This window comes from Mustela nivalis (genome assembly GCF_964662115.1).
Source record: "Mustela nivalis genome assembly, chromosome: 11".
Lineage (NCBI taxonomy): Eukaryota > Metazoa > Chordata > Mammalia > Carnivora > Mustelidae > Mustela > Mustela nivalis.
The window spans coordinates 41,831,293-41,851,757 of NC_139030.1; the positions used below are offsets into that span (position 1 = coordinate 41,831,293).

At 36.3% G+C, this 20,465-nt stretch overlaps 1 protein-coding gene across 3 annotated transcripts; it reads right to left on the reverse strand.

The window, feature by feature from the left end:
- Window positions 1–742: 742 nt before the first annotated feature.
- RBM45 (RNA binding motif protein 45) lies at window positions 743–19,801 on the reverse strand. Of its 3 annotated transcripts, none has more exons than XR_014300311.1 (11): window positions 19,335–19,790; window positions 15,038–15,160; window positions 12,104–12,230; window positions 9,898–10,020; window positions 8,847–9,026; window positions 6,072–6,201; window positions 5,823–5,907; window positions 5,454–5,617; window positions 3,803–4,003; window positions 1,163–1,207; window positions 743–999 (listed from the first exon to the last, which is right to left on the reverse strand). XR_014300311.1 is itself a non-coding variant. In XM_082689405.1 (11 exons), the coding sequence occupies exons 1-9, from the start codon at window positions 19,632–19,634 to the stop codon at window positions 3,811–3,813; spliced, it is 1,425 nt and encodes a 474-aa protein (XP_082545531.1). In that variant the 5' UTR covers window positions 19,635–19,790; the 3' UTR covers window positions 743–999; window positions 1,163–1,193; window positions 3,803–3,810. The 3 variants fall into 3 exon arrangements, 2 of the variants coding, with proteins under 2 accessions (XP_082545531.1, XP_082545530.1); XM_082689405.1 differs by having other exon boundaries at window positions 1,163–1,193; XM_082689404.1 differs by lacking the exon at window positions 1,163–1,207 and having other exon boundaries at window positions 19,335–19,801.
- Window positions 19,802–20,465: the final 664 nt, after the last annotated feature.

Genomic DNA, 20,465 nt, shown 5'->3' on the forward strand with positions numbered 1-20,465 from the left:
CATTATTTTTAGTTTAACTTAGAATGTGAGAGGCATAATGAGGAAGTAATTCAGTGGTTTTAATAACTGCATACCATTTATAATACCTTTTTTAAGATGCTGAGTTTCTGACACCTTTTTTGAGCGGCTAAAAATTTTTCTTGGATTTTCAAAATACAAGCAGAGTAGGGTCCTAATTTTTAATCTTTTTTTGAAATGACTATTCTTTCTCTCATAGTCTGTTCTGAAATAACTCACACATCATATTTTTGCTGCAGCCATTATATCTTGTATTTATAAAGGGAAAACGTCTGATTTATTTATTTAAACTTATTATCCATAATAACCTGAGACTCTTTTTTAAAATTACCATTGCTCTATAATCTTCAAAGATCTTTACAAAATTACCAACAAATTTTCGTATAACTATAAAAATACAGTATAAAATATTTCTGGTATGTCTTTTGGCTCTTGCCTCAGATTAAGTGTAAGTAAGTAGCCAATCTGCATGTGTAGGTTGAGCAGCAAATTACCATATTTTATTGAATCTAAGATGCAGTTGACTGAAGGAAGCACCATTATTTCATGTTCCATTAAGAAATAAAAACAGTATGGCACCTAATTGATATCAAGATGTTTCCAATTTCAAAAGTATAAAAATATGAAAAAAGGTGCATCTCAAAATCAATGAAATATGTCATTTTATCAAATTCTAAACACTATTATATGTTTTATTCTCTTCTTTCACATAAATAAGGCATGATTTAGTCGAGCAAAGAAAACTTTATTTCTGCTACATATAACAACATATTGCGCTAAGAAACAACTATTATATTAGTTTTAGCACTGACATGTGAATTCAAAAATACATGTCAACAATCCGTGCTCCCCAGACAAAACAATGTTGTGCACAGACTATCAGAGATATGAAAAAAAAAGCGGTCAACTGTCCACAGGGAGTGCGTCCAGTCACATTTTCAGTCAGTCAGCTGAGGATTATGTCATTATTTAGTCTTTGTTCTGTAGAAAGAACACAACAGAAGTATGAAAATCATCACCTGAAAGGAAACAGCTGTTGTATTTAGTATTCCTAAAACGTTAGGAATTTCCTTTATTTCAAAATAACCAACGTTATCTGCTTATTTAATCACAGATGCCCCCAAATAAGCAAAACCAAACTTACTCAGAAGAATGATGTAAGCAGGTACTGAATTCTGGAGGGAAAATGCTGTGAATTAATACAAAATCAGGATGCTCTGAAATACTAAAATTTTTATTTTCCTCAAACAGAAAGAGAAACACATTTTGTAAATTAAACCTAATTCAAAATAGAATTCAATTACTTTCAAAGTTATATTCTTAGACCAGTTTCTTTCCCTATTTCAAAGGTATAGCTCACTTAATCCTAGGCCTATTTTTCAGAGACAAAAGGAACCGGCCTTTATGAGTGGTGCTTATGTCCCCCAAAATCAAGGAAACAAATAAAAAAATGCTCCCCCTCCCTAAGAATTTCAATTGCCATAATCATGTAAAATTTGAGAAACTCTTTCATATTATTTTACTGAACCTTAAAGTAATACATTTATTTATGGGGTGCCTGGGTGGCTCAGCCATTAAGTGTCTGCCCTCAGCTCAGGTCATGATCCCAGCCAGAGTCCTGGGATCAACCCCACAACAAGCTCCCTGCTTAGCGGAAGCCTGCTTGTTCCTCTCCCACTCCCCCTGCTTGTGTTCCCTCTCTTACTGTCTCTCTCTGTCAAATAAACAAATAAAATCTTTAAAAATAAATAAAACCATTTATGTAATATACCAACAAAGGAGGAGAATCTCATGGAGTCCACAGTAAAGAGAAAATCTACAGCAAAAATAAACTCAAAAAATGTCCTGCAACTTCTAAAACATTAAAAACCAATACAGCTGGTTATGTCCTACCATTTTCAGCGAACCTGACCCAACTTTATCTTTGCTCTAAATAGGTACAACGGTTCAATAAAGGAAAAGAGGATAGATCTGTAGTTTAAGAACAGTCATGCTGAAGACTATGCACTTTCTCTAATGTAGGGAACAGGATGAATGTATATCATTTTTACAGGGAAAAATGTGGTATTATAAAGCTTCATTGGCACAGCACCAGCTGGCCATATTTTGTATCATTAAATTTTTAGTTTCTGACCATTTTGATAAGATGACATCTCAAAGATTCACTGAAATCACCAAGGCAAGAGTTTTAGCTCACACTTGCAAAATGTTATTATATTTCATAAGGAATTCCAATTAATTTTCTCTCAATAACCCTGTTAAAACAATCAGCCTCATAAAGGTGAAGAGATCTGCCCAATCACAGTCAGTTAAATGTTGACAGAATTCCAAGGCAGATCTTCTAATTTTTACGTTTAATATTTTTGTACTATACAAATAATCACTAGGAAAGGCTCAACCACAGGAGTAATTCATGTATTTCCCCCATGTTAAGAACTTAGTATTACTGTCCTTTTTCAAAAACAAAGATTCTTTGAATAAAAGAATTGTTAGCTATATGTTAAAATATTCACAGGCACAAACACATTTTAGCTATTTTAGAAGATAGCTTGTCTAACCAGAATTCAGGTCTTAACATTTTATTTGTAAATGTAAAAAGACAGCTTTGTTTTAAGAAGGACTTGCTAATTCTTTTTCATTGGCATTTAAAATTTGTACATTGTATGGGGTAATAGAAATGAATTTTGTGACTAAATAAAACATTTCAAGATATTTCTAAATTAGGATTATTCATAATGGGCCCAACGGGCATTTCCTATTGCCAACAGCCTTCTAGGAAGGAGGAACTAATCACCTGACTTGCTCTATCAGAAAAAGGGTCATCACCGGATACTTGCTAGTTGCTATAACTGGTCATAAAGAAAACAAAGGTAAAAGAAAATGGCTTTCAAGTCAGTAACTTGCAAGACAATCTTAAGGGCTTGCTGATCAGCAGTGGGCTTGGGAAGCTGGATGTGAGGGAAAAACTCTCAGCTGCCCCTGAAACCTAGAATTCACTGCCAGAATAAAAAAAGTGAAAGAGTTGAACATTTCTACTTTAAAGAATGTTTCCCTAGGCCATGGAGGTATGTGTTGACTATCACAGAAAAAGAAATGTAAGTTTGATTTCTGAAAACTAAAAGAAAAAGGAATTCATATGGCTGTATGTATTATTATAATAGACAAGAGTTTTTGGTAAATTGTCAGGGTTCCTTTTTTAATACATATATACATATAATAATACTTTCTGAATATGTGGTTTTAATTCACAAACTCACACATTCAAGTCCAGAGAAAAGCATTTAGGTTCAAAAGGTCCAAAAAGATATATTATTTGATACTGCTTTTTAGCCCTTTCACTAGTGAGTTGTCAAAACACTCTTTATAAAGGTTATTATAAATTATATTAAGTTTTAACTCAAGACATTAATCCTTCAAGTTAAAAATCTTTAGAGCTATTTCAATTTTGAGGATAGCTAAACATATGGTAAAAAGTCAAATTCTTAATATTTAAGATATTCACAAACAAAAAAACCCACTGTTTAATTTTCTACATTAAAAGCTGATTTTATTTCATAGAAGGGCAAAAAATTCTCTCAGTAAACATCAAAAACATTTAAGTTTATAAAGTTCAAGTTTAAAAAACATATTATGAAATTAACCCAACCTGTGGTTTTATTAGCCAACCTTTAAGTCACAATGCTTCTGACAACTTCCAAATCCCTGAAAAGAAACTCCATACATATTCTTCCTGTTATAATATCTGGCCAATGTGCTATTCAAATTCAGACTAAAAAGGGCTTACCTCAAAAATCAGTAAGTTCTTTGTCGTTTGTTAGATTCTTCTCTTGGGGAATCCGCCAGCATAACTTTAAGTCTGACTCCATTTAGGATCTTTCCATGTAAAGTAGTAATGGCATCATTGGCACTTATTCTATCTGCATATTTGGCATACCCCACGTTTTTTCCTGACACAAGGTAAACTTCGATTAGGTTACCAAAACGACTGAAACGAAGTAAAAAAAAAAAAAAATCAAATGAAATTGATAAAAATACAACCTGATCAGTTCCACTCTTCTCCCACATCCCATCAAGTCAATCTTCCTTCTCAAGCACATGCTCTATTAGTCAAGTTCTTTTCATTCTCACTCAGGTCTCTTTCCTCAGTTAGCCAGTCATTATCTTTTCCTTGGAATGCTCTAAATTCCTCACTTGTTTCCCTGCCCTCTGGGCTTGTCCCTATCTAATCTATTATTTACCTTCCTAGTGATCTTTCCAAAACACAGATATGATCATTTCCATCAGAAGGATTCCATCCAAGGTAAGGACAAACTCCCCAACATAGCCTGTGGGCTTTTCCTGAGATGGGCCTTGTCTTCTCTCCCTTCAACCTCCCTTTCAAATCCCATATTCTAACCATCTCCTTTCACATTCTCTCTTGCAGGAATAACCACCCCTACAACATCCTTTTTTCTCTAAGTTGTTTTTATCTGTTTTAATTATACATTGCTTCTTAGAGCTTTAGAAGTAGATACTTCCCTTATGTATTTCATAGCCTGGATATTCCTTTTCACAACACCAACCTCACTAGGTTGTAGTATCCTACTTACTCATTTGTCTCCTACAGGAGATAAGCTCTCAGAGGACAAGAACTACTATGTCTTATTTACATCATATGTTTGGTTTACACAATGTCTCTTGCACTTAGTATGACAACTGCCTGGCATAAAGGAAATGTTTAGGAAATAGACTACATGAATCAGTTAAATAAAAGACAAAATATTTGAACTACTGGTATTTTGTGTGACTCTTCAATGAGCTTCCTATTTTTCAAAATTTGCTAACATTGTTATAAGGCAAATAAAAAAAAGACCAAAAAGAAATAAGATTAAAGGAGTTCTATTAAAAACACAAAAATAAACAAGAGCCTTCCTTTTTCTATATTTATTATGTACTCTTACTTACAATCAAATAATTGTTTACTCAATACAATCCTTAAGGATCCAACAGAGTGCTAACTAAATAGAAATGCTGTTTTATATTTTGTTTCTATTTCTGATAGAAAATTATTTCTATAATTCAACTCTGTTCAGTTGAATTACAATCACAAAGGAAAAGTTATGTAAAAAGAATTCTACAGGGCAGGTCTATGCAGATATGTATTTTCTATAAAGAAATGATTTGTCCATTTTATGCATGCAACAATACTATGTTTTATATCTTCAAAACAAAATAATAGGAAATTCTGTGTGGAGACTTAAGATATATAAAGAAGAGAGAGAAATGATCATATATCTTAAAAGGTGATATAAATAGGAATTTTTTTAACTGCAGAACAAATCCTTTCTATCTGTTAAGTATTGGGTATAGAAAGTTTCAAGTTTGTGAGAGGGCTTAAATGACTGGTTTAAATAAATTATATTATAAAACATAAATTTGTAGAATTGAAATCTTACCAGAATATATCCTCTAATACATCTAAAGGTAAAGGATGAGGATTAAACACGATAAAAAGTCTTTCTTTCACAGGAGTTTCAGGAGGGGCTTTCTTTTTGCATGATGGAAGTACAACATCTGTCTGGATTTGAGGCAACTGTGATCCAGAATTTCCTCCAAATTGCTGTTGAAGAGTTAGGTACAAAATAAGAAAAAGAAAAACTGCACTGTAAGGATTTTAAGCCAAGAGCTAAAGAGATCTATATCATTACTTCTGTATGATCTTGTACTGTAGCTCTGAACAGTTTCTTACATAGGTAATAAACAAAGGCCACATTTATTTTATAACCTACTGATGTATCAGAGAGGTTAAGTTCTCATGTACTTACCAGAAATTGCTGCTGACTTGGGTTATTCCACACCATTGATGCAAGCTGTGCTGCTACCATCTGCGTTGCCATTTTTCTAAGAAGACTAAAGAATAGAACTGATGATTTACAGAAAACCAGAAACATTCAGTTTCTTACCCGTTTTGTGTGACTTCCTCACTCAAGAGGTTAACTATTTCCATTCTTATTCTTCAAGTCCTATCATGTATACCCAGAACCCTGCTTTAGACCCCCTGAGATGGTACTTACTCTGTTGCATTACTCCCATCATCAATGAAGGAAACACCTATCCGATTCCCAGGAGGGTATTGAAACCCATGTAACTTGTATTTTGCATAAATAGCTGATGCTACATTGAAATACTGAACCACTCCATGACCTAAAACAAAGTAGAGAATATCAGGAGTTAAAAAGAAAAAAAGAGGGTACCTAAAGCCTGTCTTGCCACAAAATGAAGCAATATAGAAATAGCCTGGTATCATACAACTAGTAAACACAGAGTCAAAGGGAGCAGAAAACAAAGTTTTCTTATACATACGTATAACAACTATGTTCCTACAAAGTCTAAACCAGACTTTGGCAAAAATATAAACATATTTTAAGGAAAATGTTAATTATTGGAGCAAGTTCTGCCCAATGAATTTAATTTTAAGATATGGGTGTTTCTTATATGATAGATATACCTAAAACCGGTTCTTCTTAAATTTTTATTCTTTGAAATCTGCTTTGAAATTTTAAGATTTTCCCTATCATACTGAGTAGGAAATGAAGTGAGGAGAATATACAGTCTGATAAGAACATATAGTCAACAAGCTCGCTGCAGTGCTAGAGAAAGGAAAAGTGATATTGATAAAAAACCAAAAGGTAGGGAACAGAGGCTCTCAGATTAGAAGTCACATATTTCACATTTCTTTGGAGAGCTTTCAGCTAAGGAGAAAGATTTCAATTCAGGAGGGTGATGCTGAAGTGGGGGGATAATTTTATACCAGAGTCCATATATGGATAGCCCAAGAGCTTATAACAGAACCAAAAGGTTTCCATAATATATAACCTTCACATATAATATAATATAATATAATATAATATAATATAATATAATATAATATATATAGACTATATAACCCATATATATATATATATCACTTGGGAGAAACACTTGGGGGAAGACACTGCTATAATTTCATGTTCCTCTCTAAACCGAAGTACCCCAACTTTTTTTTTTTTAAAGATTTTATTTATTTATTTGACAGACAGAGATCAGAAGTAGGCAGAGAGGCAGGCAGAGAGAGAGGGAGGAAGCAGGCTCCCTGCTGAGCAGAGAGCCCGACGCGGGGCTCGATCCCAGGACCCTGAGATCATGAGCTGAGCCAAATGCAGAGGCTTTAACCTACTGATCCACCCAGGCACCCCACACCCTAACATTTTAATGAAATTAAAATTCAGAAAGCAAAGGAACATATAAAACTAATTCAGACAGAACTCTATGATGATACCTCTATTAATAAAAAGGTGTCCCAATAACACATACTTTTTATCAGACACATTCAACCAGAGAAAAGTTACAGAAGGTAAAGGAACACATTTCAACATATCAGATAAAAGGGAAAGAAATACAAAACAAACAGAATTATACATAACAATGAATGTGCCCAAAACCACAACTGTGTGCCTTAGAATCAGAACACAGAATGATAGTCTAAGGCTGGGTTAGGGTTGGAGATGGTTCAAAGTAGGCTCAGATGGGCAGTTATACTAAAAGACTAGGGCTGGGTAGAGTAATAGTGAATTAAGTGCATGTATCTGGGTGAAGAGTGGCACCATTCTAGGCCTACCAGCCCAGATGACTTGACTCACTTTCCTACTTCCCCTTAAATCCATCACACCCTTTAACAGCTCAATCGAGTCTATCCATAGTACTAGAACAGATGCCAAGTATGACCTCTCCATACTACCCCTCATCTCCAATTCTCTAAAGCAAACCAATAAGCTCCTGAGATTTCCTGAGTGCCCATGATGTGCCAGGACTTGCATTAGGTATTTTTACATACAGCATTCCTAATTCTTATCTAACCCTGACATAGAAGGTATTAATAATCCCCTTTTATAGATGAAGAGAGAGAGATTCAGAAGGGATAAGCAGTTTGTCAAGTTCTCAGAGCTGCATGCCAGTGCTAGGATTTGCATCTGAGTCTGATGTGAAATGGAATGCCAACCATTTTGCATTATGCCACAATAACTCCATTTTTAAAAAGCCTTAAAAAAAAAAAACTTAAAAAATTATGAAGATGGTTAAGCCAACACTAGATATTAGGTTTAGTTAATTAACTAGTTAGTAAGTTCAAATGGCTAATATTAGAGCCTTGCTTCAAATTTTTTTAAAAAGATTTTACTTATTTATTTGAGAGAGAGAGAGAGGGAACATGCTGGGGGAGAGAGAGGGAGAAGCAGACTCCCTACTAAGCAGGAAGCCTGACATGGGGCTTGATACCAGAGTTCAAGACCTGAGCCAAAGGCAGATGCTTAACTAATGACTGAGCCACCCAGGCACCCCAGAGCCTTGCTTCAATTAAGACTGGGAAGAAGTAGAGAAAGAAGTAGGGCAATTAGATGCTTGAAATGAAGGGAAGGAGTTTCATTTTGGGTATAAAGTTTGGAAAAAAAAAAAAAAAAAGAGAGAGAGACACTTAGGGATGAGGAGGAAACTTTGAAGGGTTTCAGAACTTTGCCTAACATTAATCAGGAGTATAGGGACCCCATTCTGAGGTCCAGTTGGCTATACAACTGGAAACAGAATGCTCCATTTTGTGGGAGTTAAAATATTTTTTAAAAATATGTGACATTGTATAAAGGAGATATATTCTCAGGGGTTTATTTGTTAAGGTATCACTGTAATTAAAAGTTTAAAACGGAGAAAAAGAAAACAAAAAATTGTCATAGAAAGAGTATTTGACATAAAAAGCGTCACTAGAGAAAAGGTATTTTAACCAAACACAGTATATTAAAAAATAATAGACATTATTTTACCGTAATTAGAATAAGGATCTCGTTGAACTTCACAGTATTCCAATCCTGGTACTATATCAAAAATACTGAAAAGCTGCTCTTCAGTGAAAGGAACTCTTGATACAACTGACAAGCGTTTGGAAATAGCTTCTTGGCCTCTGTTGTCATTCTTGTCAAAACCTGAAAACTCAGATTGTTGTTCTCCAACAATATAAAAAGAAAAGTATATCTTTTAATTTCTATACATTCAAGAGTTCACTTAACATTTTAGGTTCAAGTAAGTAAGATGAGCTGTGACCAAGTCCATTGCATTTGACCAAGGCACTATATTTTGTAGCACACTCTTGGCCATTAGCACTATCAGAAGGGACCAATGGTGTGAAAACAGACAACTCTTCCCACTGTGCTTATGACACAGAAATATAAGCAGAAATGTGTAGTATAACTTCAGAGGAATACATTTAATATGCAAACCTGCAAAATACGGCAAGTATTTTGCCTAAAACAAAGATTATGTTAAATAATATGTATAGGACTTACTTTTATCACTCACTTCTCCCTTTTGTTAACTTCTATATTTGTCATTCCTTTCTTTTCTCTAGCCCTAATTTTAAAGCAGCAGTACCTTAGGGATAAAATCTCAGGACTCATACTGAGGGGATATCAGTATAGGTCTTTCATACTTTTTGGCCCTTACAGAGGCAGAAGTTTCCTCAAAAAACTGGCAGTGATGTAGTTTAATATTTAGATAATACATAACTGACCACAGAAAACTATAATTGGAAATTAGAATTCTATAAACAATGCTTATATATTGTATTATATATTATATACAAAATGCTTATATAATGTACAATTTCCAATTGGTTTTCTATGTTACACATAGCGTTAAATATGCAAGTGTTAAATATTAAGACCATGAGGAGTCATGACAAACTTACCAAAAAAACCCCACATTAACTTTTATTCACTAAGTGAGATTTACAGACTACTTATAAAAGAATATTTTATAAAATCCAAATCCGACTGTATATATTAGATACACTATTAAAAGAAAGGAGAGCTTACTCACCAAATGGAAACATATTTACTCTAGGTTCATGTCCCAATGTCTCCTGCCTCATGTTACTGTAATAGTCTTGTTCCGAGGATTCAGATGCTTTATTTTTAGGTTCAGCCAAGATTGCCCTAAAACCTGAAAAAGAGAATCTATGACTTTCAAAGTTCACAGCAAATTTAGCACACCTGCAAATATACTTTATTGCTAGTGCTTGACTTAGCTTTAGAACTATAATTGTACAAAACAAAATCTATGCAAAGGCCATCTGTACCACACCTACTTCTTTTTGGAAGATGGTAAAAAATAAATAAAAAGAGCAAGAATCTCAAGTTATGGTCAAGGCAGACACTGAAGATCAGTAGTTCTACCCTATCCTTTCCAGTCTCCTCCCTATTACAAATAACATCCTGGTTTGTTCCCCTGGCTCAATATCAAAATCCTGTAGGGCTCTTCACATTCAACCTGTCAGCAAGATTCTTCCTTTGAAATACACTTACAAGATGTCTTTTACTCTAGCTTCCCTGCCTTTGTTTCTAAGTCAGATTCCCTTCAATTAATTCCAACAACTCATTAGCTGGTCTCTTTGCCTCTGGATCAAAGGTTTTAAGTAGGGGTTTGAAGATGAAATTCAAATAAGTGGGAAGATTCCATGAACTCTCTGAAATTTTAAACAATACGCTTACGTATATGTGCACATGGGCATATTTCAAAGAGGGTTCAGAGCTTTCATCATATTATTCAGTGGCTCCAAAAAGGATAAAACCAAGTCACTCTGAATTCTTTCTCTGAAAATCCATCCCTGATACTGTGGTTAGAGCAACTGTCCTGAAACAGTTATTTTTCTCCTTTTAAAGCAGTCTACAACGGAATCCTGAGGTTGAACTCTTCATAACCTCCCATGTATGGTGTCAATGGTGTTAATTAACTTTGTCTCCTAATTTCTCAATAGGATTAATTAGGCCTTATTCAGACTTTTGCCTTCACAGTATTAAGCAAAGACATGTTTACCCCCAGCTCTGTGCCTTTGTTAACACTGCTCTCACCTTCTGTCCTGTACTCTATACCAGATGTCAATCTTACCTCTAGAGGTGTTCTCATGTTCTCAATGCACTTGTTTCTCACCACTGCTGGACTATACCACATATTTTTGAACATTTTCTCATTTGGCTAATTTCTATTGAGTCTATTATAAACGGCAGTTTTTTTGATAGAGATCTCAATAAATCTATACAGAGGGTTTATAACTGTACTAGGTACTAGGAATGAGAGAAACAAATAAAACACTCCCTGCTTTCAAAGAGCTTTTAAAAAAAGTCTTCTATAATTCTTTATTTTTTGCCTATTAGATCTTGGCTACCCAAAATAATTAAGTTCCTTAAAAGCTATAAATTTATTCCCTTTGTATCTTTTTACTTAACATATTGCTGAGTATACGACAGGTACTCAATTAATGCTGGCTGGTTGAGAAATACAGAAGGATCTGAGAGGAAATTTTGATATGTACCTCAGAGTTATTTAAGAATTCTACTGATCAGGATTAATTCTTTCTAGTACATATAGATCTTTATAATATCCTAAAACCTACTAATTTAACTAATCCTCATTTCTAAAGGTCACTATAACTAGGAGTGTGACAACAAAGGATATTTTCCTTGGCTGCTTTAAAATTCTTATTCTTCATTATATACAGCAGTAACAGCACAAAATCCAATTAATGTCAGTCTACCTCAAAATTAACCTAATATATATTTAGTTACCTATGTAGGCAAAATTTATACTAAGTCCCATCCTTAACCTTTATGTTTACTAGCATATACTTAATTCTATTTAAGGTGTAGTTTAAATATGAACAAATATACCAGAAAACTTGAGGTTTTTTTAAATAAAGAAAAAAAATTTTTTTAAAGCTGGAAAGGGTAAGTCAATTTTTAAAATTTTAAATTACTATAGGAATAATAACCAAAATGTGCCAACAGTATTTTCACTTGCTAAGTTAATGCAGTTGCTCATATTTCTCTTCAAGATAGTGTCTCAATCAAAACTTAATCACAATCCCAAAATAATTTTCATCCTAGGTATATACATATATTTAAATTCGCACTGCTAGGATTAAATTAGCAAGTGTGCTTATTAGTAAAACCACATGTTAAATTCAGTTATTTAGAATAATTAAAAGTTTTTAAAAAGTCTTTAACATGTTAAATGAACACATCCTTACTTCGATCACAGTTTTCTATTGCTTGGGCAGCCTGTGATGGTTTTAAGTATCGAACATAGCCCAAACCTTTACTTTCTCCAGTTACTTTATTCTTAATAATGCTGCAATACTCGATATCTCCATACACCTATAAGAGTTAAAAGAAATGATCATAGAGGAGTCAAAATCAATAATTGAACAGATTATTTCAGAACTTAAAGTTTATTTGTGCCCCTTATTTGCAAAATTAGAAATCAGAATTAGAATTTACAGCCATTTTTAATAATAGAATCAAAATGTCACAAACTAAAGAGGCATTAGAAAAAGAGCCATACTAACAATATAAGCGAATAATAACATAACCAAAATAATGATTTTCATTTTCATTTGCTGAACATTTGCTTTACATACATTACCTTATTGCTACAATAATCCCTCAGGGATATATGTATAATATGTATGTGTGTATAGATATACACATACCTAATATTTATGTATACACTAATATATATTATATATATTATACTATTTATTTCACAGACAAAGAAACTAGGTCTTTGAGAATCAAATAATTTGCCTATGTCATGGAGGGCGAGTAAGAATGTGTAAATGGTTTTGAAAGCTTCAAAGTCTTGGTCAGTGGTGATTATAAGCTGGAATTGAACTTTCTATATCCAAATTTTTGCTCAGTTCCTTTTTTTATTAAAAATATTTTATTTATTTATTTGACAGAGATCACAAATAGGCAGAAAGGCAGGCAGAGAGGGAGGGGGAAGCAGGCTCCCTGCCGGGGAGCAGGGCTCCATCCCAGGATCCTGGGATCATGACCTGAGCTGAAGGCAGAAGCTTTAACCCACTGAGCCACCCAGGTGCCCCTGCTCAGTGCCTTATTAACTGGTAGTGTTTAGTTATCCTCTCTGTACCTATCTCTTTACCTGCTAAATGGGGCTAAAAGTTGTACCTACTTCAAAGGGTAATTTTAAGAGTTAAATGAAGGGCACCAGGGTGGCTCAGTTGTTAAGTGTCTGCCTTCAGCTAAGAGTTAAAGGAACTAATAGACCTGAAGTGTCTGGGATACACTAAACATTAGCTACAGCTGTTTGCCTTCTCACAGGATGTAACTGTGTATTCCTTTAAAGAGGAGCTTCTCAAAGTATATCACTAAAACACTAGCGTGCTCAGAAAGTCAATTCTATGGAGATATATGGGATATATATTCTTAGTGTTTATTATTTATTTTTTAAAAGATTTTATTTATTTATTGTTTAGAGAGAGACTGCATGTGTGCGAGCAGGGGGAGGGGCAGAGAGAGGGAGAGAGAAAATCTACAGCAGACTCGGAGCTGAGTGAGGAGCCTGACACAGAGCCTGATGCCAGGGCTCCATCTCAAGAACTGGAGATCATGACTTGAGCCAAAGTCAAGAGTCAGATGCTTAACCAACTGAGCCACCCAGGCGCCCCCTTAGTGTTTATTATTTATTTCATAAAATTCTCATGTAACCAATTAACAACTTAATTATTATACCTTTGGATAAAAATGTCGTATTTGTTCACTCAGAAAAAGGTAAAAAGTTCTTACTATTGGAGGAAGTTTGGAATATATACGTTTGGTAGCTGTTAACTTTTTCAACTCTTGGGGTAGGGCAGAGAAAGTTTGGAAATTACTTTTTACTATTTGTTTCTTTTCTTCCTTGCTTGTTGCCTACCTGATTTAGTATTGGGAAACTTAGTAGAAAACGGATAAAAAATTAAAACTCAAAATAATTTAAGAATTGATTTTTAATAATTTTTGTAGAAGTATATCATGCATATAAAAGTCAATGGCTAAAAAGAAATTTAAAATTATCTTTAAATTTCACTGAATATAATCTTGCTATATGGTTCAGAGCTGTAGTTTTTTTCCCCCCCTTTTTTTTTGTTATTATTTTTTAAGATTTTATTTATTTATTTGACACAGAGAGAGAGATCACAAGCAGGCAGAGAGGCAGACAGAGAGAGAGGGGGAAGCAGGCTCCCTACCAAGCAGAGAACCCAATGCGGGGCTTGATCCCAGGACCCTGAGACCATGACCTGAGCCGAAGGCAGAGGCTTAACCCTCTGGGCCACCCAGGTACCCCTTTTTTCCCCTTTAAATAGTACTCCTTCAGGGACACCTGGATGGCTCAGATGGTTAAAAGTCTGCAGCTCAGGCCCTGGGATTGAGCCCCATGCTGCATTCCCAGCTCAGCGGGGATCTGTTTCTCCATCTCCCACTGCCTCTCCCCCTGCTTGTGTCCTTTCTCCCTCTCTCTCTCAAATGAATAAATAAAATCTTTAAAAATAAATAAAATAAATAAATAAAACTCCTCCTAAGGCTTAATTTTAGGACTAATATTCCATAAAGGATGAGCCTTTCTGTGAATAAATACATCAACATGCCATAGGCTTAGAATAAATACTAGATAATACGGTTCACACACTCAGGCTTACTTGACTTCCCTCAATGTGAGAGCAACAGAGTGGTGAGAGGGTACTTTGAAAGTGTAAAGACCAAGAGCAGCTTCCAGATTCAGACAGCCTGGGTTTAAATCTTTGTCCACCACCTATTGGATATGTGACCTAATTTAAAACTCCAGGCTTTATTTTCCTGAATCCGTGTTTTCCTTAAAGGGGGAGAAAACACCATCATTCATATTTTCCACTTATTTACTTATTTATTTAGTTTATTCTAGGTTTAATATTTTAAAACTAGATGGAAATAGAGGACTTAAAAACAGTTATATATTTATTTATTTAGTTTATTCTAGCTTTAATATTTTAAAACTAGATGGAAATAGATGACTTAAAAACAGTTATTTAATTCTCTAGCATCAATCTAACGACATAACACAAACAACACTTAAGATTTAGTAACCATACAACCAGTTTAGGATTCTAAGTTACCACAGATGCTAGTTGATTAGAAAACATAAGTACCTTAAATTTTTCCCGGAGATCTTCTTCTGTGTAGGACTTTGGTATCATAACGAATATTCTTGTGAGTTCTTCATCTTCAACATCGCGATGACTTCCAGATGACCTGGACTGAGCAATGAAAACCTAAGAAACAAAATCCCCAAAATAATGGTTAACTGTTTTCCTATTTCTTACGTACACTTACTTCATTATTATTATGAGATTCACGTTAGGATAAACACAATGTAATAGGATTTTGTCGAAAGTTTTTTTAAAGTAATCTTTACTGCAATGGGTTTTTTTTTTCTTTTTTTTGCAGTTTTTTTTTTTTTTTTTTATGAGATAATACCAATGTCTGCATTGTTTTTTCCAAATGTATTTTACTTTTGCACTTTGGTTTACCAAGAGCAAGTCAGTGCACTGAAAAAGAATGTGTACTCTGCAATAGCTGAGTATAGGGTCCAATAAATGCCAACTACAGTGATTAAAGTGTAAGTATCACATCTTTACTAATTTTGTCTAGGTGTTCCATCAGATACTAAGAGAGGAGTATAAAAACCTGATTGTGAATTTTTCTTTCTCCTCTTAGTTCTATACAATAATGCTTCTTGTATTTTGAAACTATATTATTGGCTTCATAAACATGTGGGATCATTATGTACTTCTGTCATTTTTATTCCCATGAAATTGCCCTATCTCTGTTAATACTTCTTGTGTTGAACACCATTTTGTATGACATTACACAAGCTTTTTCTATCCTTTCACTTTCAACCACTTTGTATCTTTATACTTTACATGTCTCTGTTAAACAGTACTTAGTTTGGTTTTTCTTTTTTTTTTTAACAAACCCTGATAATCTCTGCCTTTAATTGGCATGTTTAGTCTACTTATATTTAATGTAATCATTGATATAGTTGGGTTTAAGTCTACAATGTATTTATTTTTAATTGTCTTCTTTTTAATATGAACCTTTAAAAAAGTAGCATATTCATATTCTGGATAATCTCAGTGATCAAGTGATTTATGTGAGCAAGAAAATGCACTGGACTACCTAAGGCTCCATTTTCTACTATTAGCAATTTACTTTTACTGAAACATCATCTGTGACATTAGGTAACTCAGATTATTATTATTACTTGGATTATGATGTGAGATTATTACTTACTACTTTATAAAATTGTTACAGTTTTATATTATCCTAAAGGAATGTTAAAATCTCTAACTAGGATTGTGATTTATAGAGCTATAAGGATAAGAATTTTAATGACTAGTTTTGTTTTTGATTACTTGAAGACATGTAATAAAATTAACATAAATCACCACACAAAGCCCTTAAGGTTTCTTTTTTCTTCTTCTACTTTAAAGTGGGAGTGAAGGCTGTATACCATTGAAATGGAATTCCAAAGGCGGCAGCAACCCAGAGGACTGAGACTTATACAAGTCATGAGATTTCAAAAGTACTGAAACAGAAGATTGTATATTTGCTTAGAAAACAGCTGTCATAGAGGTGTAGGACCTTTTTTACAAGATACAGCTGGAGACATATTTCTAAATAAGAGTCTACTGTTACTCCCTCAATAAACTTATGCTATATGCCAAGCAGTGTATGAGGTATTAGTAATACAGTACTAAGCAATACAAAAATGACCCACTAGAAAGTCAGTCTTGAGGATATATCACTAGTGAATGATTAGTAGAAAAATGAAATAGGAAACCTTTATGAAAATAAGAAGAAACAAGGAAAAGAAAGAGTCTCAAGTAAGATTTGAGACCAGAGGTGTCATCAGATCACAAACTTCTAAATTTTAGAAGACTGGAGTGTTTCAAATTTCCAATAAGGCAGGTAGTGTCTGAGAAGAACACATATATAATTAACCACTTAATGGAGATTTCTCCCGAGACTTTATGTTCACAGTACAAGCTCTAAATAAGAGGCATTCTTGCAGAGCTGAAGATAATGTTGTTGGTCGCAGAATAATTCTTACTTAACCAGTCTTCTGGCTGTAGGCCTAGGGCTATAATTTTCTATGTGTCTTACAGATCCTTTGGAACTTTGCAAAAAGCAAACTACACGAGAGAAGTTGAAGCTGAATTAAATTAACTGGAAGTACAGAATAAAAACAAACACAAGTAAAAAACTACAATCCAGTGGAAGACAGACCCAAGCTGAACCCACTGAAAATGAACTTAGACTGCCTAGCTTGGTCCTGCACTGCAACAAACTTCTGGCTAAAACTGAGTGGACCAAAATGTGAAAAAACAACTTACACTTTAGTTATTTTGGAAAATAACTTCTCTGTGGCTAAAAGGGAGGGTGCATTTCAGTGCTGGGACTTTCACTTCTCTTGCAGGAATTTAATCAAGAAAAGGGAATTACATAGGTTTAAGATTTGGGGCATTTTTTGGGTTGTCCACAGACCTCTGTGGTTATACTCAAAGTAAAAAACCCTCTCTGGCTAATTTAATTAGAAGGAGATAAAATTATCAATCTAGGACAGGAGTCAGCAAACCATAGCCTCCGGTTTCTCTACAGCCCATGATCTAAAAATTGTTTTTACATTTAATTTATTTATTTTTAAAATATTTCATTTACTTATTTGACTAAGAGAGAGACAGCAAGAGAAGGAACACAAGCAGGGGGAGTGGGAGAAGGAGTAGCAGGTCTCCTGCTGAGCAGGGAGCCCAATGTGATGTGGGCTCAATTGATCCAGGACCCTGTGATCATGAACTGAGGTGAAGGCAGAGGCCCAACGACTAAGCCACCCAGACGTCCCTGTTTTTACATTTTTAAAGGGCTGTTAAAAACAACAAATAGGTTGGGGCACCTGAATGGCTCAGTGGATTAAAGCCTCAGCGGGGAGCCTGCTTCCCCCTCTCTCTGCCTACTTGTGATCTCTGTCAAATAAATAAATAAAATCTTTAGGAAAAACAACAACAACAACAAATAGGTCACAGAGACTGTATGTGGCTCACAACGCCTAAAATATTTACTATCTGTCCTCTTACGTAAAAAGTTTGTCAACCCCTGATCTACCATATGCTGTGGACTTAAAATAAATTTTATTAATGACCTGTTCTATTCCATTTCAGAGAGTTGGGGAAGTGGAAATAAAGGGAATGTCTATGGTCTACTGTAATGCTGATATACTCCTAGGCTGCTTCTCTTTTTGTGGATGGAGGGATAGGCAAGACCTCCGGAGACTGATGTATCTCTCAGTCTTTCACTTGTGTAAATCAATATGAATAATATTCTTACCAGTTTTCTGTAGTAAATGGGAGGAAGAAAAGAAAAAAAAACGTCAAGGAAGAAGGGAATTTTGCAGAAGTCTCCAACAGAATTACAGGACAGGTGAGGATACTGTTGAAGTAACTGGCAGAGCCTCAGGATCGGGTCCGGAACTGGGTTCACAGCTAGTAAGGAATGCCACTGTGGCTACTACTGACCATAAGGATATACCGAGGGCCTATCTTTTGCCAAGCACTGCGCTAAAAGCATAGATTAAGTCAAGTAACTCTCAAAAATCACCCTTCCTGCCACTTGCCAGTCATCTTAATTTTACACAAGTTTAAGTGCTGAAACAATATAAATGCCTCCAGGGTGAACTAAGAGTAGACAAAGAAGCATTTAGTAACAATACAACCATACTGCCATCACGATGACTTGGCCCTGCTTAAGGCAGGTTACTTTGGTTGCTTTCAAAGAAAAGTAGCAATAACAAAACGGAAGGTATTACTACTTTCACAAAGAGGGCTTAGTTAAGATCTTAAAAAACACAAAAGCGTGACAAACAGGCAACAGCAGCAGTTAGAGTCACCTTCAAACACTATTTACATGTACCCTTTCGTCTGGTACTGGGCAAACGCCCAACACCAGAGAGGCCACAGTTTAACACACTTTTATCAAGTGGTTAAGCTCAGTAGTATCCTGAAGAAAAGCAAAAAAAAAAAAAAAAAAAAAAAAAAAAAAAAAAAAAAAAACCAAAACGAAAACAAAAACGCCCGTGTTTATGGAAACGGGGTTCTAAGACTGGAGCTTCTGGAGTGGGCGGTGGAGTCCAGGGCTCGGGAGTAGTGACAGCACAGAGGGGGCAGGTCCAGTCATTGCAGCTCTGCTGCCCAAGTCCGGTCGCTCTGCCTGCACCGCCCAAACCCCGCACCCCTGTCGCGAACGCCATCCTCCCGCCCCCGGAAGACCAGGTGCTGCCCAGGCCGCCCCAGGGAGCGGATGTATTACTTCGACCCCACGCTGACACAGCCTCAGGCGCGGGAGGCCCCACCCCACCCACTCGCGCGAGGACCCCAACTCGGGCACCAGCACCTTGATGGGCTTGGTGTCGTTGGGGCTGAGGCACTGGCCGTGCATTTCCTCCATGGCCCTGCAGGCCTGCGAGCTGCGGGCAAACTTGACGAAGGCGATGCCCTTGGACTCCTTAGTGTGCTTGTCCCGCACCACCCAGATGTCCTGGATCTCGCCGAAGGGCGAGAAGCGCTCCCTCAGCACCGATTCCGGCGTGTACTTGCTGATCACCAGGAAGATGCGGCTGTTGGGCGGCTCGTCCAGGCTGTCCACGCCCGGGCGGAAGCCTCCGCCGCTCGCACAGCTGCCTGCTTCGTCCATGGCGCTCCGCCCCGGGGCGGGAGCCAGATCCGGGTCCCCTTAAGGTCTCCTCGCTGCCACCGGGCCCGCCACCGCCGCTCCCGCACAGCCAGCCGTTGCGGGTCCGGCGCTCCGCTTCCGGAAGACGCAAGAGTCGGGCGCCGGACCAGCGTCTGGTACCCGCTTCCGGGGAGCGGCCTGCAGCGCCCCCTAGCGATGCGGGGTGGTGGGGAGGCCGACCTGGTCCGGGAGCCCAATCTCGCAGAAAGGAGGCTCACATGTCAGGAGTGCCATCCGCATTGCCTGTGGCCAGAACAGCCCTTTCGGGTGCACAGGCTTTCCCAGCGCTGGATTTATTCCCACCCATAGAGCCCAAGCATTCTCCCCCCAAAACTTGCCATCTTCGTTATGAGCTGAGTAGAAGACCACTATAGGATAGTAAAAAACCCTATAGTCTTATTTGAGATCATCCAATTCAAGCCTCATTTGTTGAGAAAATTGAGATGAGGAAATCGAGGCCTTTGGACTAGCCAAAGACAGTAGGGATACAATTAACAGAGCCAAAACCAGAACCAGGTCCGTCTGCTGATGTGCTCAACTCCCACAAGCACCCCTGGGGATTTGAGGGCTGAAAGGGTGGACTGCTCAGCTATAGGGACTAGGAGAAATCTCAAGGAGAAGCAAAGTGAGAATGCTTACTGATTTCTAAGGCTTCTTGTTAAAGGGACTTGAAGACAGGTCAGTGGGAAACCTAGCAAAAATCCAGAAACAAGATCTGGATTTTGTAGTGGAGTTGGAATAAAATGAAAAGAATGAAACTGAATGTGGTCTAGGAGCAGAACTCATTGAATG

Excerpts from the sequence above, each read along its gene's own strand:
- RBM45 (XM_082689404.1), bottom strand. The coding sequence starts at position 19,634 with ATGGACGAAGCAGGCAGCTGTGCGAGCGGCGGAGGCTTCCGCCCGGGC. Across the intron at positions 9,027-9,897 it reads AGTAAATATGTTTCCATTTG|AACAACAATCTGAGTTTTCA; the intron begins GTGAGTAAGCTC and ends ATATTGTTGGAG. Across the intron at positions 6,202-8,846 it reads AGATCCTTATTCTAATTACG|GTCATGGAGTGGTTCAGTAT; the intron begins GTAAAATAATGT and ends ACTTTGTTTTAG.